Here is a 26,998-nt window from a genome sequence, read left to right as displayed (position 1 = left end):
CTTAAGGGAATGACCCTGTATCTAGGCAGGACGTATTCAGAATGTCTGGGCCCATTAGCCACAAAGGCAAGTGTGCCATCCATCTCTTGCTCCAAAGCCTGTACAGGCTGGTGTATAGAACTGACTCCCTGCATACTAACAATGAGCTCCAGGATTGCTCTTAGATGAAGTTGGAGGGAAAGGAGAAAGAAAACCTTCAGAAGCCATGTAGGAGGCATGGATGTCACTTTATTGTAAATACAGTAACATATCTGTAAATACATGTTTCCTTTCCATTATAAGCCATGGCAGCGAATGTTATTTTAGCTGCAAGTACAAGAGCTAAGATACGGGACCCATTATCCTGAACATTACATGATGTTCTCACCTTTGAGTTATAGCTTTCTCCTTTCAATACCAGCCATACTACTATGGACTTATTTTATAAATGAATGATAGAATCCTTCACAACATTCAATGCTTTAATCTTAACTTTTATTAAACGGCATGTACGGCTTAAAAAAGATCAAAACATCAAAACATTTGCCATTGAGATTATACTGGGATATTGGCCTCAGCAGCATCAAAACATTTGCAGTTGGTGAAAGATGACTTCATGTAACTAAATTCCACGGAACCGGGTTCACAAATAAGTTTTTCCTATGTTGCTTTGGCCAATGCTGCTGTGATGGAGGATGCTGAAAGTGTTGTTCTATCTGGAAAACAGCTTCACATTCTTTTGGAGCACAATGTGTCAGCTCTCTCAAATCCTCTTCATCCATCACATAACCTCGCTGTCTCCTCTAGTTGTCGAAGAATTAATCAGCGGCTTCATCAGCACGGGACCAGTACAAACCCCAGATACAACCTGCATGGAAACCTGATATAGACAGGCCGTCTTATGGCCCGTGTTAACCCAAGGGAGGAAGGCTTTTCATTTTCTGATGTACTGGATATCATGACATGGTGGCCTATCCTCCACCCATGGACAGGGTATAACGTCACCTCTCCTGTCTCATCTGTACAGCATTCCATGGAAGACCAGTGACTGTACCTTTGCTGCGTCATATGGGTGTCTGTGGCTGGAAACTCCACAGTGATTTATGGCTCCATGACTGCTGGGAATTGATGCTGCTCCTTGGCTTCCAGACACAAATGTTCCTTTTCAATTTATGTAGCAGCCAAAGCACTCCTCAGTAATGTGATCACTCAGCAGTAATTGCATCCATAAATAACGTTTGAATACAGTCTTCAGAACAATAGAACTCAGAGGTCTCTGAAAAAGAGGCCAGTGGGAAACTTGTACATGGACCTCATACATCAATGCCCTGATTCAAAGGTCTGCTGCTCATGTGTATGCATGTGTAGTAGAAGATTGCTCATGGGCAGCAGTAGTGAGAATCTCTCCCCTCTCACCCACACCCTTAATGTAAGAGTAAGATTCTCCCAATTCAAAAAAAGTTCCATTCACAACCCAAGGACTCTCTTTCTCATACTGGTTTTTAACAGTTCGTGGCTCCAGAAATACCAACAAGTCAATCAATAAACCATCTCATGTACATAGATGAAGAGCCACACGTCACAAGTTCAGAATCCTATTCTCAAATAAATGATATTATACACACATTACATCACTTATACACACCCCAAACTGGAGTGAGTCAGCCATGAGAATGTAGTGAGGCTGGTGCATATTTGATGCCAACCTCCAGGGATGGGGATGGTCACTGTCAATGGAGCATGTCCTGAGCTATTGGTGACTGCTGGTTAAGGTGGAACCTGAGGAAAAAGTGGTAGCTAGAACTACCCCCTCTAACTTTGACTTTCATGTCTGAAATTGTCAGCATCTAGTATCTCTCTGGCCCTTGAGAGAAAAGCAAACTGGACATAATTGAAGCAAGAACAGGTATTTATGAGTTGTTAATACATGCAAATAGGCTACTTGCTGCTCAATAATGAGATTCTCACCTCGCTTTCAAACCATGGGTATGTTGTGAGTAAACTTGCCACGAGTTACCTTTAATTCAGTTAATTATTAAGAAATCTTGCATACTGAAACAATGACTTAAACTTGTTGCATGTAGTGACCAAAGACCCTTCAATTAAGCAAGTTAAGCCTCACAACTCAACTTAGCTATTATCTGGTTAATGATTGAATCTGGCCAGGATTTCACCTCCAGGTCTATCTCTGGAGGTTCTCAGGGTTTGATCCTTATGTAGTGTTGTTTTTTGAAGTTCTGCTATCGACTTGTTCTTATCCAATTTTCTCTTTCAAGTTTATGGTGTGAATTGTTGGTGATTAAAAATATTCTTTATTCCCAACATTGATTATTGTTCTGGAGATATCAAGTCTGTAGCTTGCAGCTTTATCAGAAGTAGCTTCCCTGTTCCTTGTTACATTCGAGGTTAGCTGTCTGTTTAAAACATAGCTTTTCCTCCAATTAACCGCTTTACTTTAGAACAGTACTTCTTTAGGCAGCATTTAATTGCCTATTTGTCATGAGCCAGCACGTTATCAAACTGTTGTTATCTTCTCCTCTCCCAGGAAGCAGTTTGTTTACATTGTTTCCTCCCAGAGATCTTCATTATTGCCCGTGTTGTTCAGTGGCTGGGATAATTCGGTCTATGATTTTGAATTGGTCAAGTGTGAAATCAAGGTGAATTTGGTATCAAAACACTGTGGTGAATCATTCTTTTAAATTGTTAGCATTTTCAACATGTTTATTTTAAACTAATTCTTAGTTTGCTTATAAATTATTTGCAATAAATATTGTGTTGCTATGTAATAATACAAATACTGATAATTTGTAACATAATTGTCTTAGCTCACATAATTGACTGGTTATTTTCTATCCAAAAAGAATCATATTAACACTGTTTTATTTCTATCTTAGTTCAATGAAAATGGTGCTTCTTGGGTATATCCAATAGTACCGTTGGAATGCACAATTACCAATCCTCAGATAGAAACCAAATATTCAGGGATGAAGAAATACATTTCTTACCAAATCACACCCAATGTAAGTATCAATGACATTCCAAGTACTTGGGTGTGTGATGGGGCCAGTAGTAACTGTTAGAATCACCTAATATGCAAATGTTGATTAATGTTTAACATACTTATTTTAAATGCTAATATTGTACAAGCAGCAGAATAATACACTGGAATATCATGCAAATATCTTTTACGTTTCAACCATTAATATCGTTCTCTGATCCTATACTGCAATCTCAAACTTACCTGAAATGCGTTTTCCTAAAACACTACTCAATTCCCTTTAACAACTATGCTCTGCAGCAGTGGGAAATGCTATTAAATTATACAAGTTTCTTCCTTATCAGATATTTCCCAGATAAATACTTGTTTGGAACTTGCATCCATAGCACAACTGAATGCCTGTAAATTAAAGTTGCCATAGTCTTACCAGATCATAGGGACATTCTCTCATTCAGGAGGGATGACTGGCGATGGTTTAACTTGGGGGGAGAGGTTGAGAAGGCAGGATCTTTGGAGTTACCTCAGCTGTGTGGGAATTGAACCCACACAGTTGGCAGTACTTTGCATTCAGCCAGTTGGATTAATATGTCAGGTACAGACAAGATAGATTGAGTGAATCCTTAGAAGAGCATAAAAGCAGGAGGAGTATACTTAAGAGGAAAATCAGGAGGGCAAAAAGGGGACATGAGATAGCTTTGGCAAATAGAGTTAAGGAAAATCCATTGAGGAACCTCAATTATCCGAACAAGATGGATGGGCACTATTTCGTTCAGATAATTGATTATTCGGTTAATTGATTCAATGCCTTTCCTCTGGGGCTTGGAGTTTTCTGTTAAGTCTGCTCCCCGTTGAGGAGACGAGGCAGCAGCATCCCTGTCTGCTCCCAACCCCATTCACCCCCACCCCCCTGCTCAACCTAACCCTGTCCAACACCACCCACTGCCCGCCCCCACCTCTGCCCGCACCCAACCCTGTCTCAGTCCGCCCCCAACTCTGTCCAAATCCGGCCCCACGCCTGCCCTTGCCCCCACCACCACCCCTATCGGCCCCCTGCCTGCTCCCACACCCACTCCTGCCCACCCCCAACTCCATCCAACACCAACCCCCATTTTCGCCCTAACCCCATCTAAAACCAGCCTGCAGTCCACCCCCACCCCTGCCCCAACCCCATCCAACATTGCCCCCACCCGATCCCACCTCTGTCCCCAATCCTGTCCAACACCATCCACCCCCATACCTGTCCAACACCACCTGCCCCTACCCCCATCCCCAACCCTGTCCAACATCACACCCCCGTTCAACCCCAACCCCATCCAAATTCCATCCCCAGCCTGTCCCCACCCCTGCCCCAACACCGTGAAACACCTCTCCCGCCCACCCCATCCCCAAACCTCATCCAACTCCGCCCCCGCCCCCACCAATCCTGTCCAAAACCACCCACCTCCACCCCCGCCCATCCCTAACCCCGTCCAACACTGCCCCCAACTCCATTCGACACCGCCCACCCCCAACCCTGCCCCTGCCCTCCACCCAAACGTGTCCAACACCACCACCCCACCCTGCCCCCACCCGCCTGAAAACCAATCCAACACTGCTTATCCCCCCACCCCATCGTCTGCCGTCTGCCCCCTCTCCTGGGCAGCCGGACTGGACATCAACAACTGGACACCTGCTGCCTTTGTAGGGTGAGTCTCCAAATACAGCACACGTACACACACACACACACACACACACACACACACACCTTATTACTGCAACTTTCTGACAGGTTCCACCTTTGCTGTGTACAGGACAGTGTTGGAGAGATTATCTGGGGAAGTGGGGGTTCAAGGTATACGCCTGTGTAGAACTCCGGGGAAAGTGTGAGGGGGGAGAGAGAGAGGGCGGGAGATCAATCATTTGGAGACGGTGCCTGGGCTCCCATCAGTCCAGGACAGTTCTCGGCAGCATTTCAGTAAGCCGAGTTCACTTTTAATCACTGTAAACAAAAGACACGATCAATGTTGGAAACACGCCTTTGATGTAATTGTTTTGGGACCTCAAGATCTCCTTCGGATAATCCGATACTCGGATAATCGAGGTCCCTCTGTACATTAAGGACAAAGGGTAACAAGTGAAAGAATAGGGCCCCTCAAAGATGAGCAATGTGGCCTTTGCATGAAGCCACTGGAGATGAGGGAGATACTAATCAAATATTTTGCATCAGCATTTACTCTTGAAAAGGACATAGAAGATATAGAATGTAGGGAAATAGATGGTGACATCTTGAAAAATGTCCATATTACAGAGGAGGAAGTGCTGGATGTCTTGAAACGCATAAAGGTGGATAAATCCCCAGGATCTGATCAGGTGTACCTTAGAATTCTGTGGGAAGCTAGGAAAGTGATTGTTGGCCCCAATGCTGAAATATTTGCATCATCAATAGTCACAGGTGAGGTGCTGGAAGGATGGAGGTTGGTTAAATAGTGGATGGTGCCACTATTTAAGAAAGGTGGTGGGGGAATCCAAAATGGCGGTGACCCAGCAAGTCTGAGTCTATAGTGCTCTTCCCAAGACTTGGGCAAAGTGGGCCCCCACCTCCACCACACTCATCAAATCATTTAAAATAGTTTTTACTTAATGTAATTAGTTGCTCAGTACTGAATTTAAACAATCTAATCTCCTGTAAAAATGACTAAAGGGAAGGGAGCCCACAGTTCTCAGCAGGCTGAAACCCCTCCCCCACCCTCCTCAGCTGCAGTTGAGGCGTCTGCAGCCACCCCAGGGCACTTACCTACGGTGGCGAGCTTCATGGAAATGATCTCCAAACTTGATGCCAAGATCGACACCTTCATCACCTCTCATTCAGGAGGGATGACTGGTGATGGTTTAACTTTAAGAGTCCTCGACCCGATGGGATTCACTCTCAGCCGCGCTACAAAAGCACGACCGAGATATAAAGGAAATTGAGCGCCGAGTTGGAGGAGCGGAGCTAAAGGCCGCGACCTCCGAGACAATAGCAGAATCAGCCGTGGATCGGGTCCAGACTTTCGAACAGTGAGCCCGGACCTTAGAGAATCCCGAGGTCGTCGAAAAAATATTAGTTTGCTGGGCCTTCCCAAACGGGAAGAGGAAAGCCAGCTTACAGCGTTTCTCGACCAGTGGCTTCCACAGCTTTTAAATCTGGAGGCTGGATCAGGGTGGAATGGGCCTACCGATTTGCAATACACGGGCCCGGCTCAAACCAACACCCCCTGCCCAGTCCTGTTCCAGCTGCAGAGGTATAAGGAGAGGCAGATGCTCCAGAAATCTTAGGAAAGATCCCCAAGCCATGATTTATAAGGGATCCAAGATTATGTTATTCCAAGACTTTTCCCCAGCTCTGGTCTGAAAGAGGAAGGCATTTGATGAAGCAAAGAAGTGTTTAAGGGACTTAAATATTCAGTGCTCCTTGCGCTACCCAGCAACGCTACGGTTTAACCATGAAGGGTCAGTGTATGACTTTGGATCGCCAGAAAAGGCCAAGGAATTTTTGGACTCTCTTAGATAAATTGTAAGAGATAATTGATGTTGTTTTGCTTCCCCCCCTCCCCCCCACTCCGGTTTACACCCCTTTTTTTATATTAATCCCTTTCTTTACCTTACTGTTTAATATTAACTTCGGGGGATGGGGAGAGGGGTTTATTTATTTGCTCTCTACTTAGCGATTTTCTCCCCTTTTTTATATATATATAGGCGGGGGGGGTCTAGTTAATGTAGGAGGGGGGAGGTGGTTACCTCATCCTATTTTATTTCTGTCTTTAGGAGCGGGGTTGTTTTCCCCTGTTATTTTGTATTACTGTATTTAATTATTACTTGTTGAGGCTGTAATTTTATAGTTATGTATGTTTATAGATGGTATTAACAAGACCAAATATATCCAGGTGTTGGTGTGGTTTGGGCGGGGGGGGTGGTATAGTTAGGGTGCTCACTGTTAAATCTAGCTCTGTAGTATATTTGAATTTTCTTCATCCTGTCGTGGTGTGCCTGGGTCAAGGGTGGGGCACTGGTTGGGAGAGGATATGATGGATTTTTGGAAAGGAAGTGATGCCCCCGGGAACAAGGGGGAAAATCTCCATTTAAATATGTTTTATATTTAATTTATTTAGACATAGTTTTTTATTATATTGATGTGAGTGTATTAAAGAGCCTTTATTTTTGTGAATTTTATATGCTCTATGCTCGGGATGTTCTGGATAGGATTTCCCCTCCCAAGGGGTCTCGGACTTGCCCGGATGATTATGGTTAATCAGTCGGTTAAATGGTGCACCTGGAATGTCAGGGGAAGTAATTCACCAGTCAAAAGGAAGAAAATATTATCAAACCTCAAGAAAGAAAAGGTTGATATAGCTCTCCTACAGGAGACACACTTATTGGATAAAGAACACTTGAAATTACGACAGGGTTGATTTGATCAGGCCTTCTTTTCTTCCTTCAGCTCAAAAAGTAGGGGAGTTGTTATTCTTATTCAGAAGAATTTCCCTTTCAAAATCCTAAATCAGATAAAAGACGAATCTGGATGATATATTCTGATTAAAGCCCTTATAAATGGAGAGGAATATGGGATCTTAAATCTGTACTGCCCCCCGGCACATCCTTTTAAATTCATAATGGAAACCTTCTCAAAATTGATGGCTCTCGGTCCTCGTCATACAATTATAGGGGGAGATTTTAATTGTATTATGGATCAGGAAATAGATAGGATTCCCAAGAGTACTGCAGGAGTATCTCCCAGATCTAGACAGTTGGTGGATTTGAACAAAGAATTAGGACCAGTTGATGTGTGGAGATACTTTCATCCACAGGGCAGAGATTTTTCTTTTTACTCCAATCCACATAAATGTCACACCAGAATCGATATGTTTTTTGCCCCCTCGATTTTATTAAATTCCATATCATCCTGTAAAATAGGCAGTATAGCAATTTCTGATCATGCTGCTGTATATATGGAAATCAAGGCGAGGAACAGTGAGACATCCCCCCAGCATAGGTGTATGGAGCCCTTCCTGATCAAAGATAGTAAATTTGTAAAGTACTTGTCTCACGAATTTAAAACTTTTTTAGAAATTAATTCAGGTACGGCTAACAACCCATCAATGATGTGGGGGACCATCAAAGCTTACACGCGAGGTTTGATCATTTCATACTCAGTGACCTAGAAAAAATTAAAGGGAGAACAACAGCGTCTGCTCGAAGCTCGCTTAAAAGCAGCTGAAACAGCATACCCTGATAGAGATTTATTATCAAATTAGAAAGGATTACAGCCCTTAGAACAGCTCTAAACACCACGCTTACCCAAACAGCTAAGAGGGAAATATTATTTGCAAAACAAAGGTTATATGAATTTGGCGACAAAACCTGGTAGATACTTAGCATTTCTTGCAAAGAAAAAAAAGGCCCCTCAAACTATCACGTCTATCAAGGAAAGTATTCCTGGGTATTCTGACTCATGATCATAAAAGGATTAACGCAATTTTTAGAAAATTTTATTCTGATTTATATAAATCACAGGATTGTGAAGACAGAACAAGGAGGATGCAATCACTTTTTAAAAACCTGACCTTTCTAGACCTAACTCCGGAACAGGTATCGGTCCTGAATGTTCCCTTAACAAGCCAAGAAATACTTGAGGCAATCAGGCAAATTCAGAGCGGTAAGGCACCTGGCCCAGATGGCTTTCAAGCTGAATTCTACAAAGAATTTCTATAAATTCCTGTGAATATTGGCTGGTCCACTTATAGGAGAAAGTGAGGTCTGCAGATGCTGGAGATCAGAGCTGAAAATGTGTTGCTGGAAAAGCGCAGCAGGTCAGGCAGCATCCAAGGTACAGGAAATTCGACGTTTCGGGCATAAGCCCTTCTTATGCCCGAAACGTCGAATTTCCTGTACTTTGGATGCTGCCTGACCTGCTGCGCTTTTCCAGCAACACATTTTCAGCTGGTCTACTTATAGACATGTATAACTAGTCATACAGTCAGGGCTGTCTCCCGCCTTCACTGAAAGAGGCGAATATCTCTCTTATTCTCAAAAAAGGAAAGGACCCAGTAGATTGCGCGTCATACAGACCAATATCCTTGTTAAATGTAGATTTTAAAATCCTTTCTAAAACATTAGCATTGAGGCTAGAAAGGGTATTGCCACACATCATAAAGGAGGATCAGACGGAGTTTATGAAGGGCCGTAGATCATCCAGTAATGTTAGAAGGGTTTTGAATGTGATTCAAGCCTGCCATCAGGGAAAGATACCAGGAGTAGTAGTCTCACTAGATGTGGAAGAGGCATTCGACAGAGTTGAATAGTCATATTTGTTTTACACATTGGAAAGGTTTGGCGTTGGAAAGGTGTTTACCAAATGGGTCTCAACATTGTATAATGATCCCAAAGCAGTTGTGATTACCAATGAATTAGGCTCTGATAGCTTCAGTGTGGATAGGGGCTGCCATCAGGAGTGTCCTGTTTCGCCGTTGTTATTTACGCTAATAATTGAGCCACTAGCAGAAGCTATATAGGCTGATCCTAATATAATAGCCCTGAGGATTGGTACAGGTAAACATAAAATTACCCTTTATGCAGATGTTCTTCTATTTCTCAGTAATCCTCTGATGTCCGTGCCTTGGTTAATCCAAGTTATTAATACATTCAGTGTATTTTCAGGCTATAAAATTAATTTCTCAAAATCGGAAGCTATACCAATGGGCGGCCTTGCTAGTATATCCCACTTATGGGACCGATCCCACCTTCCCTTTTGGTGGTCCCTGGAGGGTTTCTTATATTTAGGCATTTTTATTACCCCAGTATTTGGTCACTTATACAAAGCTAACTTTGTGCATTTACTGGAAAGGATAAGGCAGGACCTCCAGCGATGGGAAGACCTTCCAATTTCCTGGTTAGGCAGAATAGCTGCAAATGTGTTGCTGGTCAAAGCACAGCAGGTTAGGCAGCATCTCAGGAATAGAGAATTCGACGTTTCGAGCATAAGCCCTTCATCAGGAATAAGAGAGAGAGAGCCAAGCCGGCTGAGATAAAAGGTAGGGAGGAGGGACTAGGGGGAGGGGCGATGGAGGTGGGATAGGTGGAAGGAGGTCAAGGTGAGGGTGATAGGCCGGAGTGGGGTGGGGGCGGAGAGGTCAGGAAGAGGATTGCAGGTTAGGAGGGCGGTGCTGAGTTGAGGGAACCGACTGAGACAAGGTGGGGGGAGGGGAAATGAGGAAGCTGGAGAAATCTGAATTCATACCTTGTGGTTGGAGGGTTCCCAGGCGGAAGATGAGGCGCTCCTCCTCCAGCCGTCGTGTAGTTGTGTTCTGCCGGTGGAGGAGTCCAAGGACCTGCATTTCCTCGGTGGAGTGGGAGGGGGAGTTAAAGTGTTGAGCCACGGGGTGATTGGGTTGGTTGGTTCGGGCGGCCCAGAGGTGTTCTCTGAAGCGTTCCGCAAGTAAGCGGCCTGTCTCACCAATATAGAGGAGGCCACATCGGGTGCAGCGGATGCAATAGATGATGTGTGTGGAGGTACAGGTGAACTTGTGGCGGATATGGAAGGATCCCTTGGGGCCTTGGAGGGAAGTGAGTGTGGAGGTGTGGGCGCAAGTTTTACATTTCCTGCGGTTGCAGGGGAAGGTGCCGGGGGTGGAGGTTGGGTTGGTGGAGAACACAACTACACGACGGCTGGAGGAGGAGCGCCTCATCTTCCGCCTGGGAACCCTCCAACCACAAGGTATGAATTCAGATTTCTCCAGCTTCCTCATTTCCCCTCCCCCCACCTTGTCTCAGTCGGTTCCCTCAACTCAGCACCGCCCTCCTAACCTGCAATCCTCTTCCTGACCTCTCCGCCCCCACCCCACTCCGGCCTATCACCCTCACCTTGACCTCCTTCCACCTATCCCACCTCCATCGCCCCTCCCCCTAGTCCCTCCTCCCTACCTTTTATCTCAGCCGGCTTGGCTCTCTCTCTCTTATTCCTGATGAAGGGCTTATGCTCGAAACGTCGAATTCTCTATTCCTGAGATGCTGCCTAACCTGCTGTGCTTTGACCAGCAACACATTTGCAGCTGTGATCTCCAGCATCTGCAGACCTCATTTTTTACTAGGCAGAATAGCACTAATTAAAATGAATGTCCTGCCCCATCTCCTATACCCTATGAGAATGCTTCCGGTGATGCTGCTGAGGCTGACACTACTTAAATTATATAGCTGGCTGGGTTCCTTTATCTGGAATCATGGACAGCCCCTCATTAAGCTGAAGAAGCTACAGCTTCCACAGGCAAGGGGAGGATTTGATTTCCCAGACTTTAGGAAATATCAGTTAAGTTCCCTATTAAGTTACATAGCCGATTGGGTCTTGTCTGACCAGCAATTGATCTGGCTGGACATCGAGGGTTCTCAAGTAAAATGCCCACTTATTAACCTCATATTTTCAGACAAGAGGAAAATCATCACGGATCAATGTAAAAAGCCTATAATACTAAATACAATTAAAGCTTGGAATATAATGTAACAAAATGAGGGCAACTTACATAAAGCATCCCCCCATGCTCCAATAGTGGGAGCATGGGGATTTCAACCAGAGCTTACAGATGCCCCTTTTAAACTCTGGAGGTCCAGAGGTATCTCCTGTTTAGGGGATATGTTTAAAGAAGGGGTCCTGATGTCTTTTGAACAGCTGCATCAGAAATTTGGATTACCAAATAGATACCTCTTTCGATACTTCCAAATTCGAGATTACATACAGAAGAAGATTACACTATTAGATAGTCTTTATAAATCAGATAGGGAATGTAGAGTGTTATGGCCAATGGGGGTATCTTCGGTCAGCACTATTTATCATTTATGACATGATGAAGTATCGGAGATAAGGACAATCTGCTTAAAACATGGGATCAGGATTTGGGACTGGAAATCTCTATAGAAATGTGGAATGACATTTGGGAAAATGCCAGAAGAATCACCATCTGCAACAGAACTCAGGCTATCCAGCTGAAGATACTTCATAGGGCCCATATAGCACCGGACCGATTGGCAAAATTTAAGGCAGGAGCATCTCCAATGTGTCCCAAATGTAAAATAGAGGTGAGCACTCTTGTACATTGTTTATGGACCTGTCAAAAGATCCGTAGATATTGGACTAAAGTAGCAAGTGCTCTGACAGAAATCCTAGGAACAGAAATTAGAGTGGATCGTGTATCTCTCTTTTTGGACTTTTCGAACTTACCCTCTCTGGATATGCATGAGAAGAGATTATTTTCTATTCCCTCTTTCTGTGCAAGGAAAAATATTTTGGTAAACTGGGTGGCTGAGGGCCCCCCTGGACTTTCAAATTGGCACAGATTAATCATGGAATGTATTCCCCTTGACTTCCTTACAAATATGGTGCACCGAAAGACTGAATTATTTCATAAAATATGGCAGCCCTTCTTGAATTGCACAAATACAGATATTTCGGCCATCCTAACAAGGGCTTTTATTTAATTGAGATGGCAAACCAGGCTGATCCGGAGTCCCTTGGGAGAGGAGTCCTAAATGAATACGGGTTTTGTTACGATTTGGTGTTAACACATTCTGAGCACATATCTCACTACTCAATTTTTGTGTTATCCGTCAGTTTTTGTTTCTTCCCTGAATAATGTAAGACACTTAATTATACACTCTGGTTAGTTGTAGGTTAGATTAGTAGTTAATCGAGTTTTTTTTTCTCTTGGTATCTCTTTTCTGTTTGATAAAGTTTGGTTATTATTTATTTAAGATTTAATTGTATATCAATGTTTATACTTGGGGTACTTTTTTATTTGTGAACTTGTAAAAATATGTTAAATTTTCAATAAAAATATCTATAAAATAAAAGAAAGGTGGTAAGGACAAGCCAGGGAATTGTAGACCGGTGAGCGTGATGTCGATGGTGGGCAAGTTGTTGGAGGGAATCCTGAGGGACAGGATGTACATGCATTTGGAAAGGCAAGGACTGATTTGGAATTGTCAACATGGCTTTATGTGAAGGAAAAAGTGAGGACTGCAGATGCTGGGGATCAGAGCTTAAAAATGTGTTGCTGGAAAAGCGCAGCAGGTCAGGCAGCATCAAAGGAGAAGGAGAATCGACGTTTCTGAAGAATTCCTGAAGAAGGGCTTATGCCCGAAACGTCGATTCTCCTTCTCCTTTGATGCTGCCTGACCTGCTGCGCTTTTCCAGCAACACATTTTTAAGCTTTATGTGAAGGAAATCATGTCTCACAAACTTGATCGTATTTTTTGCAGAAATAGCAGAGGATTGATGAGGGCAGAGTGGTGGACATGACCTATATGAACTTCAGTAAGGCGTTCAAGAAGGTTCCCAATGGAAGACTGATTAGCGAGGTTAGATCTCATAGAATACAGAGAGAACGAGCCACTTGGACACAGAACTGGCTCAAAGGTAGAAGACAGAGGGTGGTGGTGGAGGTTTCTTTTTCAGACTGGAGGCCTGTTACCAGTAGAGTGCCACAAAGATCAGTGCTGGATCCACGACTTCTCATCATTTATGTAAATGACTTGAATCTGAGCACAAGAGGTACAGTTAGTAAGTTTGCAGATGACACCTAAATTGGAGGTGTAGTGGACAACGAAGAAGGTTACCTCAGACTACAACGGGATCTTGATCAGATGGGCCAATGGGCTGAGGAATGGCAGATGGTGTTAGTTTAGATTAATGTGAGGTGCTGCATTTTGGGAAAGCAAATCTTAGCAGGACTTACACTTAATGGTAAGGTCCTCAAGACTGTTGCTGAACAAAGAGACCTTGGAGTGCAGGTTCATAGTTACTTGAAAGTAGAGTCGCAGGTAGATAGGATAGTGAAGAAGGTGCCTGGTATGCTTTCCTTTATTGGTCAGAGTATTGAGTACAGGAATTGGGAGGTCATGTTGCAGCTGTTCAAGATATGGGTTAGGCCACTTTTGGTATATTGCGTGCAATTGTGGTCTCCTTCCTATCGGAAGGATGACTTATAGCATCGTTCAGCATGGAAACAGACTCTTCGATTCAACTAGTCAACACCGACCATGTTCCCAAACTAAACTAGATGTTGTGAAACTTGAAAGGGTTCAGAAAAGATTTACAAAGAGGTTGAGGATTTGAGCTATAGGGGGAGGTTGAATAGGCTGGGGCTGTTTTCCCTTGAGGGTCAGAGGCTGAGGGATGGCCTTATAGAGGTTTATAAAATCATGAGTGGCATGGATAGGATAAATAGACAAAGTCTTTTCCCTGGGGTGGGGGAGTCCAGAACTAGATGTCATAGGTTTAGGGTGAGAGGAGAAAGATAAAAAAGGGACCTTAAGGGACAACGTTTTCAGAATGTGTTGGAATGAGCTGCTAGAGGATGTGGTGGAGACAAATACAATGGCAACATTTAAAAGGCATCTGGATGGGTGTATGAATAGGAAGGGTTTGGAGGGATATGAGCTGGGTGCTGGCAGGTGGGACTAGATTGCATTGGGATGTCTGGTCAGCATGGACAAGTTGCACCAAAGTCTGTTTCTGTGCTGTACATCTCTCTGACTCTACAACGGACCCTGATCCCTTTCAAATGCCAGACTGATAAAGGAAATCTCTTTAATATGCTACCGCACAGGTTTTGCTTTAGCACCACTGACTGCTTAATTAAGTGATCAGAAGGTGCATTAGTAGACCTTTTTGAAATTGCATTGAACTGGTACCCATTATTTTACCAATGTAAATGCTTGAATTTGATATTCACATTTATTTGATAATTTCTCAACATGTTTTGCCATCCAGAATGTTTACAAAGTTCATTTGTTAACACTTTTAGGATACAAATATCTCAGTTTACCATCGATACAAACATTTTGACTGGCTGTACTGTCGGCTCATAGAGAAGTTTGGATCCATAATCCCAATCCCACTACTTCCAGAAAAAGATATTCCATGTAAGTACTAAATGGCCAATGTTATGAATTAATTTAAGGCTTGCCACTACAGCCCATATTCACTCGTAATAAAACTGCAAGTATGGCAGAAATTGCAAATTTAGCAGAAAACATTACAGATATTCAGTTGTTAGAACTTGGGTTTTTGTTTACATTATTTAGATAATGTTTGTCATTTAATTGACCTAATCTGATTGAACTCTAATTTGGTAAATAATTACTTAACAGCTGTTTAATTTTATGATCTTGAGAGTTCACAGGTTTACTTTTGCAACAGAATGATTTGAATGTGAAAAACCCAGCCGAATGATTTAAAAAGTTGAATCTGTTGAATGGTGCTTTTGAACTTTGTGAAGGCTGTATTTGATGTTACACTGAGGTGGACAAAGTCAGAAATCACATGCCACTAGGTTAAAGTCCAACAGGGTTATTTGAAATCACAGGCTTTCAGATTGCTTGGAAGGTCCGAAAGCTTGTGATTTCAAACAACCTGTTGGACTATAACGTGGTGTTGTGTGACTTCTGAATGCTGTATTTAAGCCATCTCAAGTTAATCTTGAAAGGCAGTACAAAATTGTTCATATCAAGTTGGCAGACTATTATACACCTTTGCTTCATTATCTACTTCATTGTCACCACAAAATAAAACTGAGCACTGTGTAAATCAAGTTCATAGAGTCATTGAGATGTACAGCATAGAAACAGACCCTTCGGTCCAACCTGTCCATGCCGACCAGATATCCCAACCCAATCTAGTCCAACCTGCCAGCACCCGGCCCATATCCCTCCAAACCCTTCCTATTCATATACCCATCCAAATGACTCTTAAATGTTGCAATTGTACCAGCCTCCACCACATCCACTGGCAGTTCATTCCATACACGTACTACCCTCTGTGTGAAAAAGTTGCCCCTTAGATCTCTTTTATATCTTTCCCCTCTCACCCTAAACCTACGCCCTCTAGTTCTGGACTCCCCACCCCCAGGGAAAAAACTTTGTCTATTTATCCTATCCATGCCCCTCATAATTTTGTAAACCTCTATAAGGTCACCCCCAGGCGAAGTCTTTTCCCTGGGTTGGGGGAGTCCATAACTAGGGGGCATAGGTTTCGGGTGAGAGCGGAAAAATATAAAAGAGACTGAAAGGGCAACGTTTTCACTCAGAGGGTGGTACGTGTATGGAATGAGTTGCTAGAGGAAGTGGAGTGCTAGAAGAGGCTGGTACAATTGCAACATTTAAAAGGCATCTGGATGGGTATATGAATAGTAAGGGTTTGGAGGGATATGGGCCAGGTGCTGGCAGGTGGGACTAGATTGGGTTGAGATATCTGGTCAGCATGGACGAGTTGGACCGAAGGGTCTGTTTCTGTGCAGTACATCTCTATGACTCTATTTGAATGGCCAATTTCTATACTTCAAGTATGTATAGTTCTTTGGAATTTTATGACATACTGGCATTCCGATCTCCGATCTGTCACACTGTTTTGCCTTTGTAATTATCATATCTCTTATTTTATATAGAACATAGAACATAGAAGGATACAGCGCAGTACAGGCCCTTCGGCCCTCGATGTTGCGCCGACCGAATCCTACCTAACCTATACTAGCCCAATAACTTCCAAATGCCTATCCAATGCCCGCTTAAATGACCATAAAGAAGGAGAGTTCACCACTGATACGGGCAGGGCATTCCATGAACTCACAACCCGCTGTGTGAAGAATCTACCCCTAACATCTGTCCTATACCTACCACCCCTTAATTTAAAGCTATGTCCCCTAGTAACACCTGACTCCATTAGCGGTAAAAGGTTCTTAGTATCTACCCTATCTAAACCCCTAATCATCTTATACACTTCTATCAGATCTCCCCTAAACCTTCTCTTCTCCAATGAGAACAGCCCCAAGTGCCTCAGCCTTTCCTCATAAGATTTTCCTACCATTCCAGGCAACATCCTGGTAAACCTCCTCTGCACTCGTTCTAAAGCTTCCACATCCTTCCTATAGTATGGCGACCAAAACTGCACACAATACTCCAGATGAGGCCTCACCAGAGTCTTATACAACTGCAACATGACCTCAGGACTCCGGAACTCAATTCCTCTGCCAATAAAGCCCAGTACACCATATGCCTTCCTCACAGCACTATTTACCTGGGTGGCAACTTTCAGAGATCTGTGTACATGGACACCAAGATCCCTCTGCTCATCCACACTACCAAGTAGCCTACCATTAGCCCAGTAATCCATCATCTTGTTATTCCTACCAAAGTGAACGACTTCGCACTTAGCTACATTGAATTCCATTTGCCACATTTCCGCCCAGCTCTGCAACTTATCTATATCCCGCTGTAACCTACCACTTCCTTCCTCACTATCCACAACTCCACCGACTTTTGTGTCATCCGCAAACTTGCTTACCCAGCTTTCAAGTCCTTCCTCTAGATCATTTATAAAGATAACAAAAAGCAATGGTCCCAAAACAGATCCTTGTGGTACACCGCTAGTAACTGCGCTCCAAGATGAACATAATCCATCAACTACTACCCTCTGTCTCCTTCCAGCCAGCCAATTCCTAATCCAAACCTCTAATGTATCCTCAATGCCATACCTCCGTAGTTTTAACATGTTTTAATTAAAGCTGTTTTCTGTTATAAGCAAAAAGTGAAAATTTTAATGGATATTTAAAGTTCCTCTCCAAAAACTAGTGATGCTACTCACTCTACATAGGTTTTCAAGGTGCTGCTTATTTTAACTGTCCCTGTTGAAAAAATGCCACTTTACTCAAGTAACAAGCAGCAGTTTATCTACAAACAAACAAAAACAGAAAACACAGAGAATCTCCATGGGTCTGGCAGTGGAGGGAAAACAGCAGTAATGTTTTAAGTCCAATGATTGTTCTGAAAAAGTGTCTATGGATTTGAAATGTTAAAACTATTTTCCCTCACTACCAGACCTGCTGAGATTTCTGCTTTTGATTATTTTTATATAATTTGGTATTTGCTATTTGTTTGTTTTCAGATCTCTAGCATCCTCAGTTCTTAGTTTTGTTAGAACAAATTATCTAAATTGGTCTTCCATAAATACAGAACCATCTATCCTAGAATGAACTATCGCCTCCACACTTTTAAGTTCCTAAGGAAAGGTCCTGAAGAAACACAGTTCCAGAATGTTCATTGATACTCTGTCTTCAGCATCAGCTGCTGACCTATTGCACAACTTAGAATACTATGTTCACAACCACAGCAATTTGGGAATCTTTGTTCTGTGTAGCATTTATAATTTTTTCCTCAGTAATCTCTATAATCATTTACTGTTAGATACTTTACTTTGTTTTAGTGCAGAGCACGACTACTTTTCCACTCAACCACTAACTTGGGAATAATCAACTTTGAGACCTAATGAAATGGCAGAGTGATGAATTCTCGTGAAACTCACCACAGACCGTTATATTTTTTCTTTGTCATGATAATCCCTTATTACTGTATGAAGCCATTATTAGAATGTTTCACTCAGTAGTGAATAGTGGCATTTTTGTATTTGTAAAATATCCCCCAAACATTCCCTGAATATTTGAATTAATTATATTAATGATGTCATAAACAGCGAGGAGGAGTAGAGAACATGAAGAAGAAATAGATTGGGCAACTGGGAGATTTGGTATTATCACTGACTAGTAAACCAGACACCCAGATGATGTTCTGGATTTCCATTCCACCATGGCAGATAATGGAATTTGATTTCAGTGCAATCTGGAATTAAAAGTCTAATAGTGACAATAAAACCATTGTCAATTGCTGTTAAAACACATCTGGATTACTAATGTCATTTAGAGAACAAAAATTGAAATCTTTGCTTGGTCTGACTTCCATATCACTCCTGACCTGCAGCCTGGGGTGAATCTAAATTGCCTGCTGAAATGGCCTAGCAAGCCACTCAGTCGTATCAACCATGAAAAAGGCTTAAAAAAATGAATGAAACCAAATGGACCATTTGGTACTAACCTTGACACCAGAAAAACAATGGCAAACTCAGCCCTGTCAAACCTGCGAAATCTTCCCTACTAACTTTTGGGATCTAGTGGGGCAGTTGTCACACAGGTTAGTCAAGCAACAACCTGGCGTCATCATACTCTCCAAATCAGATATTACAAAATGTCCCAGACATCACAATCACAATCCCTGAGTATGCATTGTCCTACCAGCAAGACAGACACAGCAGAAGTTGTGTATTGCTGGTAAACAGTCAGGAGGGAGTTGCCCTCAGAGTCCTCAACATTGACTTCAAACTTCATCTCTCATGTCAAACTTGAGCAAGGAAACCTCCTGCTGTTTACTAAAGTATCTCCTCCCTCAGCTGATGAATCAGTACTCTTCCATGTTGAAGACCACTTGGAGGAAGCACTGAGGTTGGCAAAGAGACAGAATGCCCATCACCAGAACAGCTCAGCAGCAGCACTACTGATTGCGTTGGTTGAGTCCGAACTGATATTGCTTTTGGACTAGGTCTGCAGCAACAGTGAGAAAGAAACGTACTTGACCTCTTCCTCACCTATGTACCTGCTGAAAATGCATTGTGCATGATAGAATCAGTAAGAGTGACTACTGCACAGTCTTTATGGAGTTAAAGTCCTGTCTGCACGTTGAGGATACCGTTCATTATCACAATACTAAATGGGATAGACCTAAAGCAGATGTCGCAAGTCAAACTGGACATCCATAAGGCAGGTGGCAATCAACAGCATCAGAATACTATTCCAACACAATCTGCAACCTCGTCGCATGGCATTTCCCCCAAAATACCATTACGATCAAGCCAGGGGATCATCTCTTTCAATGGAGAGTGCAGGAGAACACACCAGAAGCAGCAACAGGCCTACTTAAAATGAGATGTCAACCCGGGAAAGCTATGAAATAGGGCTACTTTGTGCCAAACAACATAAGCAACAAGAGATAAGCATAGCGAAGCAATTCTACAATCAGTGGATCATATGCGAGCTCTACAGTTTTGCTACATTTCAGTTAGCAACTCACTGGATCATGAGGTTGTACGAATATCTGCATCCTCAATGATGGGAAAGCCCTGTACATCAGTGGAAAAAGTAAGGTTGAATTATTTGCAACAATCTTCAGCCAGAAATACCGAGTGGATGATTCATCTCAGCCTTCTCTGGAGAACACCTGCATCACAGATGCCAGTCTTCAGTCAATTTGATTCACTTTGAGATACTGAAAAGGCTATGGGCTAAGACAACATTCTGGCAAAAGTACTGAAGATTTCTGCTCCAGAACTTGCTGCTCCCTGAGCCAAGCTGTTCCAGTAGAGTTACAACACCGGCATCTACCCAACAATGTGGAAAATTGCACAGGTACGTCCTATACACAAAAAGCCAGACAAATCCAACCCGGCCAGTTATCACCCTGTTAGTCTACTCTCGCTCATCAGTATAGTGATAGAAGGTGTCATCAACAGTGCTGTCAAGCAGCAACTGCTCAGCAATGACCTGCTCAGTGATGCTCAGTTTGGGTTCTGCCAAAGTCATTCTGTTCCTGATCTCATTACAGCCTTGGTTCATGCATTGACAAAAGAGCTGAATTCCACAGAGTGACAGCCCCTGACATTAAGAAACTCATTTGACTGTATTTGATATCATGGACCTCCAGCAAAACTGGAATTTAATGGGTATTGGTTGGGGGGTTCTCCACTTGTTCGAGTCATATGTAACATATGGGAAGATAGTTGTGGTGTTTGGAGGTCAATCATCTTAGCTCCAGGAAATCTCTGCATGAGTTCATCAGGGTAGTGTGTTAGGCACAATCATCTTCAGCTGCTTCATCAACGACCTTCCCTCCATCATAAGACCAAAAATCGGAATGTTCGCCGACAAATGCATAATGTTCAGCAGCATCCACGGACACTCAGATACTGAAGCAGTCCATGTCCAAATGCAGCAAGGCCAGGACAATATCCAGGTTTGGGTAGGTACGTGGCAAGTATCATCTTCAGCTGAATTGTCAATGACCTTTCTGCTGTCATAAGGTCGGAAGTGAGAATGTTTACTCATGATTGCACAATGTTCAGCACCATTTATGACTCCTCAGATATTGATGCAGTTCATGTTCAAATACAGCAAGATCTGGACAATACCCAGGCTTGGGATGACAAGTCATAACTAACATTCACGTCCCATAAGTGGCAGGCAATGACAATCCTCAATAAAAGAAAATCAAATCATTATCCCTTGACGTTCTGTGGCATTACCATGGCTAAATCACCCATCATTAAAATCCTGTGACCAGAATCTGAACTGGACTAGCCATATGAGCAAGAACGGCTACAAGAATAGATCAGAGGCTCTGAATACTGCAATGGGTAATGGACACCCAGCCTCCCCCCAGCCTGTCCATAAAGGACAAGTCAGGAGTGTGACAGAATACTTCAGACTTGCCTGGATGAGTGCAGCTCCAACAACAATCTGGAAGCTTGTCACCATCCAGGACAAAGCAAATCACTGGATTGGCACTGCATCTGCAAACATCAGCTCCCTCCATTACAATGCTCTGTATCAGTCATGTGCACCGTCTACAAGAAGCACTGCAGAACTTCACCAAGGCTCCTTAGATAGTACCTACCAAACATAGAACCACTACCATCTAGAAGAATAAGCGGAGTAGATACAGGAGACCACCACCCGCCTGCAAGTTCTCTTTCATGTCACTCATTATGCTGACATGAACATATATCGCTGTTCCTTTTGTTGATAGATTTCAGAATAACTAGGGAGCCAGTATAAACCAAATTATGTAGTTTCAATTAGCGAGGTTGTGCGATGATGGATTTATGTGCATTCATCTTTAAAGGCAGTGAAAGTAGTTGATCAGCTCTGAAAATAACACATGGAACCCCCCTGGCTTTATAAGGAACAAAAGGAAGAAAGTCATGCTCAACCTTTACAAAACACTGGTTCAGCCTCAACTGTTCTTTGTTTCAGTTCTTGGATTATACTTTAATGAAGATGTCAAAGCTTTGAAGGTGATTCCAATGATATTTAAGAGAATGAACCAGAAATGTTGGTCTCCATTATGTACAAGTAGTAGCAAAGGCGGAATTGTTCTCCCTTAAAGCAGAGATGTTACAGATTGATTTAATGGAGATGTTATGAAGGCAAACAGGAAGAAATGATTTCCAGTGAAAGGAAGAGGACACAGAAAGAAAATAATTGGCCACGGACTGGACTGAGAAGGGAGGGCAATAATGAAAATATTTTCCTATACATTGAGTTGCTATGATGTGCCTCGTACTGTTTGAATAAATGGTGCAGTTTCAATGGTAACTTACAAAAAAAAGAGTTGGATATACACTTGAAGGGGAATAATCTGAGGGAGGAATTGGCTAATTGGCTGCTCTTTCAAAGAACCAGAATGGTTATTCCAGACTAAATGGATCCTTTCTGTGCTGCAACATTCTCTGAATCCATCTTCCTGGCTTTTCAATACATGAGCTGAGTGTGGTTTAGGCTGATTGGACAACTAGATAGGGGAAAAAAAAATTATGTCATCTCAATATTTTGATACACCTTATCAGATTCTGCTGCATTTCAGTGATTTACGTATGGCTGTACTAGCAACTATCATTGCAAAGCTGCAGCAAATACACTAATCGTCAGTGGGACAGCTCTGGACTGGACCAGGCTGCATCTTGAGGCTTGTTGCTTACTATTCTAGTGCACGTTCACTAACTTGGCCTGGATGCTCACAACATTCCTGCATTATCTCTTCTTGCAATTTGCTCCCATTCCCCCTCAGGCAGAGATATCTGGGTCATGCAACTACTCGCTTGTCATGCCATTTAGTGCAGACACAAAGCCAGGAAGTTGGACACAATTGCCAGCAGGCTTCAATCAAGCCCCGACAGCCTTTCCCCAGGGAGTTCCCAGCTCAGTAATTCAAAGGCAGCCTTCAATACCAGTCAAGGCCCTGCTCACGGCAGTCAGAGTCAGAACCCTCTGCTCATCTAGAGTGAGAAGCCAAATAATAGGCAGCGCACCATGTGTCTTGACTCATTCTGCCTTATTGTGGACTGCTTTACTTATGGAATGAGAGAAAGACAGGTATTATATAAGATGCAAGAGAATTGCATAGCTATCATTGTTGGTTTAGGTCCAGAGAGTGAATAGGCAGCGCAGTACGTTTGCAGGGTTGGTGGTAATGGGGGTTGGGGTAGGTGAGGTTATGTGGGGAAGATGTTGCAGTGACAGTGACAGAGCATGACCCCTGGAGGAAGTTGGGTGTAGTAGCAGAGTGAGTGTGAGGAGCAGAGAGAAATCGGGCACTTAGGCTGAAGGAGTGGTGAAGGACATTGTATACTGGCATCCCTGGTGCCATAATTACAAGGCCACTGTGCAACTGGCTTGGTAAGATACAGTGAGAAAACTCACTGGGTCTTGCAGCAAACTCTGCATTTCACCAAACTTGGCATGACTCACATTTAGCCAAAAATAAAATGGTAAGAATCCACCCCATAGTCAAATTCAAAAGAGAGTTAGATAAGTACTGTTAAAGCAGTTACACTGATATGGTACAGAACACTAACTTAAAATTGGTTTAAAAAACTCTTCCAAAGACTCAGTAAAACCAGGGTAGGCAAAAGAGCCTTGTTCTGTGCTATGATTCTGTTTTTATAAATAATTAATTGCCAATCCATAGATTTGCTGTGAGCTGTATTTTGGTTTTCTTTTGATTGATTTCCATCTGCAGGGAGGTACAGTGATGACTTTGTGCAGGCTCGTATGGGTGGTTTGCAGGCCTGGATTAACCGCATATCGCGCCACCCTATTATCTCTCACAGTGAGATCTTTCAACACTTTATCAGAAGAAGAGATGAAAAAGTAAGTGTTCAAGCCAATACTTTCAGGAAAGTAAACCACCGTTATGTATAGAAAACCATTTTGAATTTCTGTACCCTATCTTAACTATTTATTCTGATATTTATTCATTTCACAGGAATTGCAGCTTTCTTAGTTTAGCCTCGTTAAACTCTTGTAATAGTCTGAGCTGGAATAGCTAATGATCGCCTCAACTCAAATATTAAATAGTGCAGATACAAAATGAATATTTTCATCGCTTCTTAATTAGAAGGTGGACAAAATGATCATGATTGATCCAATAGGTTACTCATGTTCACTGATGTAGAACTAGGCACCTGAAGGTTTGAATCCCTCTCTCTTCCATTTCCAATCAAAACTGGTTCCAATCAAAACTGTGTAAATCACTTTTATGAGTTCCAGACATTATTTTTTTTCAATTCCACTACCTAAATTAGAATGAGAGAAATCAGAAGAAGGTAAAGTGTTGGAAAAGGTTATAAGAGATAGGATTTATAATCATCTAGAAAAGAATAATTTGATTAGGGATAGTCAGCACAGTTTTGTGAAGGGTAGATCATGCCTCACAAACCTTATTGAGTTCTTTGAAAAGGTGACCAAACAGGTAGATGAGAGTAAACTGGTTGATGTGATGTATATGGATTTCAGCAAGGCGTTCGATAAGGTTCCCCACAGTAGGCTATTGTACAAAATGCGGAGGAATGGGATTGTGGGAGATATAGCAGTTTGGATCAGTAATTGGCTTGCTGAAAGAAGACAGAGAGTGGTGGTTGATGGGAAATGTTCATCCTGGAGTCCAGTTACCAATGGTGTACCGCAAGGGTCGGTGTTGGGTCCACTGCTGTTTGTCATTTTTATAAACTACCTGGATGAGAGTGTAGAAGGGTGGGTTAGTAAATTTGCAGACGACACTAAGGTTGGTGGAGTTGTGGATAGTGATGAAGGATGTTGTAGGCTACAGAGAGACTTAGATAAGGTGCAGAGCTGGGCAGAGAGATGGCAAATGGAGTTTAATGCGGACAAGTGTGAGGTGATTCACTTTGGTCAGAGTAACGGGAATGCAAAGTATTGGGCTAATAGGAAGATTCTTGGTAGTGTAGATGAGCAGAGAGATCTCGGTGTCCAGGTACATAGATCCTTGAAAGTTGCCACCCAGGTTGACAGGGTTGTTAAGAAGGCATACAATGTTTTAGCTTTTATTAATAGAGGGATCGAGTTCCGGAACCATGAGGTTATTTACTGGGATGTTGCCTGGAATGGAGGGGAGGTCTCACGAGGAAAGGCTGAGGGATTTGAGGCTGTTTTTGTTGGAGAAAAGAAGGTTGAGAGGTGACTTAATAGGGACTTATAAGATAATCAGAGGGTTAGATAGGGTGGACTGGGAGAGCCTTCTTCCAAGTATGGTGACAGCGAGCACAAGGGGGCAAAGCTTTAAACTGAGGGGTGATAGATATAGGACAGATGTCAGAGGTAGTTTCTTTACTCAGAGAGTAGTTAGGAATAGTGTAGGTTAGATGGGCTTCAGATTGGTATGACTGGTCGGCACAACGTCGAGGGCTGAAGGGCCTATTACTGCACTATAATGTTCTATGTTCTAATTACCCTGTGCTATATGTGGTTGCACATATTTGATTATGACATTAAGTACCAACAGTAGGAAATTATCTCCCCGCTTTCATAAACATGACAATTCATGAGAAATTTGGAAATTTTATGAAAAAGAATACTATTGAAACAATGGAAGCAGTACAATTTTCAGCATCAAACCCAGCAATGTCTAGTGGTGACTTATTCAGGTTATTGCACATTATGACACATTTTTCTGAATTTGAATGAATAAAGTTAATCCCTCCTAGGATTGGAAATCTGGTAAAAGAAATGCAGAGAAGGATGAAGCTGTTGGAGGAATGATATTCTCTGAAATAATGCCATCATCAGAGTTTCGGCTGCTGAATGGGTAAGAGTGTTTTTTTTTGACTATGCACATGGTCAACTGTTGTGACAACAATCAGTCCTAAAACTGCTATAATGGTTTGCTTAGGAAAAGCAAACAGATATTTTTAAGTGAAAATATATCCACATTCCCATGGTTTAAACGAGTGGTATGAAAACGTTTTTTGGGCAGTTTAGATTCATAAATTGGTGGGTACTTTGCCTGCACATAAAGTTTGATTGTATGACAAATAAATGTCATGTTGCTATGGACCACCAAACCCCCTTAAAAATATATTAAGAAGATAGCCTAGATTCTAGCTTTTACTGTATCTTAAAGGCAAGTGCTAGGTGTTAGTGTTCCATAACAATTTGTTTGGTCAAACTCCCAGTTTTGAAGCAAAACACACTTTATTCATACACTACAGTTAAAATACAACAAAAGAAAGAGGAAATTGGAATAAGTTAACAAAAGACACGACCCACTATCACTAGTTTCTATACATACAGACAAAGAAGGACACCATTTTGACTGAGACAACACACACATCCTAGGACAGGTGAAACAAAGACACGCAGGAGAATTTTTAGAGGCACGGCATTCTAATCAGAAATCCATCAATAAACGCATCGATTTAGACCCTACCTACCTTACCTTGAAAAAAAAGTGTCGGAAATGACATTACCCACCTTAAGAAACCAAGACCTATAAATAGAGAAGCGGGACTTACCACCAGCACTTCACCAGAGGCTCTCACTAATGATGTTACCTAGTAATGGTGACGAAACATCTGAAAATAAACCTTCAAGCTCAGGACAGAAGTTAACTCTATTGGAAAACTTAACAGAATAATAAATTATTTAACAACTCAGCAGTTACTGTTTCAACATAGTAATGTCCCATACACACATACTCGGCAAAGGCAAATGCAGAAAAATAGCTTGTCTCACGTGCAGTTCTTCAGTCCAGGAAGCAAGTCATCCAGAGCAGACTTAGATAGAGAGAGAGAAAGGGAGAGCTGTACTTTATGGGCTTTGAAGCAGACTGTTCGGCACCTCTGTCTCAACGTTTCTTCATTATATATTAAAAAATGAGGATCAAATACACCTCTTAAAGCCAAAGTATTGTCGCAATATACCACAAGTTGCTGATTCTGCATCTGTCATGCTGTCTTGGGAGGTTCAAAATAGACTCTATTAATATGGTAGAACAAATCTAAGATGAGCTAAGAAAGTCAAAATGCTAATTAAAGTTTAAGTATTGAATTTAATATTTATATAGCTG

The 26,998-nt window shown here is 42.4% G+C and overlaps 1 protein-coding gene across 2 annotated transcripts in view; it reads left to right on the top strand.

The window, feature by feature from the left end:
* Positions 1-26,998, top strand: part of LOC132820840 (sorting nexin-9-like) — a 93,119-nt gene that overhangs the window by 48,119 nt on the left and 18,002 nt on the right. For both annotated transcript variants that reach the window (XM_060833185.1, XM_060833186.1), the window contains exons 8-11: positions 2,874-2,999; positions 14,785-14,902; positions 23,654-23,784; positions 25,638-25,738. In XM_060833185.1, coding sequence (XP_060689168.1) covers positions 2,874-2,999; positions 14,785-14,902; positions 23,654-23,784; positions 25,638-25,738 — 476 coding nt within the window. The remainder of the gene's footprint in view (positions 1-2,873; positions 3,000-14,784; positions 14,903-23,653; positions 23,785-25,637; positions 25,739-26,998) is intronic.

The sequence above is a fragment of the Hemiscyllium ocellatum genome, chromosome 12 (assembly GCF_020745735.1).
Source record: "Hemiscyllium ocellatum isolate sHemOce1 chromosome 12, sHemOce1.pat.X.cur, whole genome shotgun sequence".
Taxonomy (NCBI): Eukaryota; Metazoa; Chordata; class Chondrichthyes; order Orectolobiformes; family Hemiscylliidae; genus Hemiscyllium; species Hemiscyllium ocellatum.
Note: the sequence above shows the minus strand (reverse complement) of the source record. Positions and strands in the feature narration are given on the sequence as shown.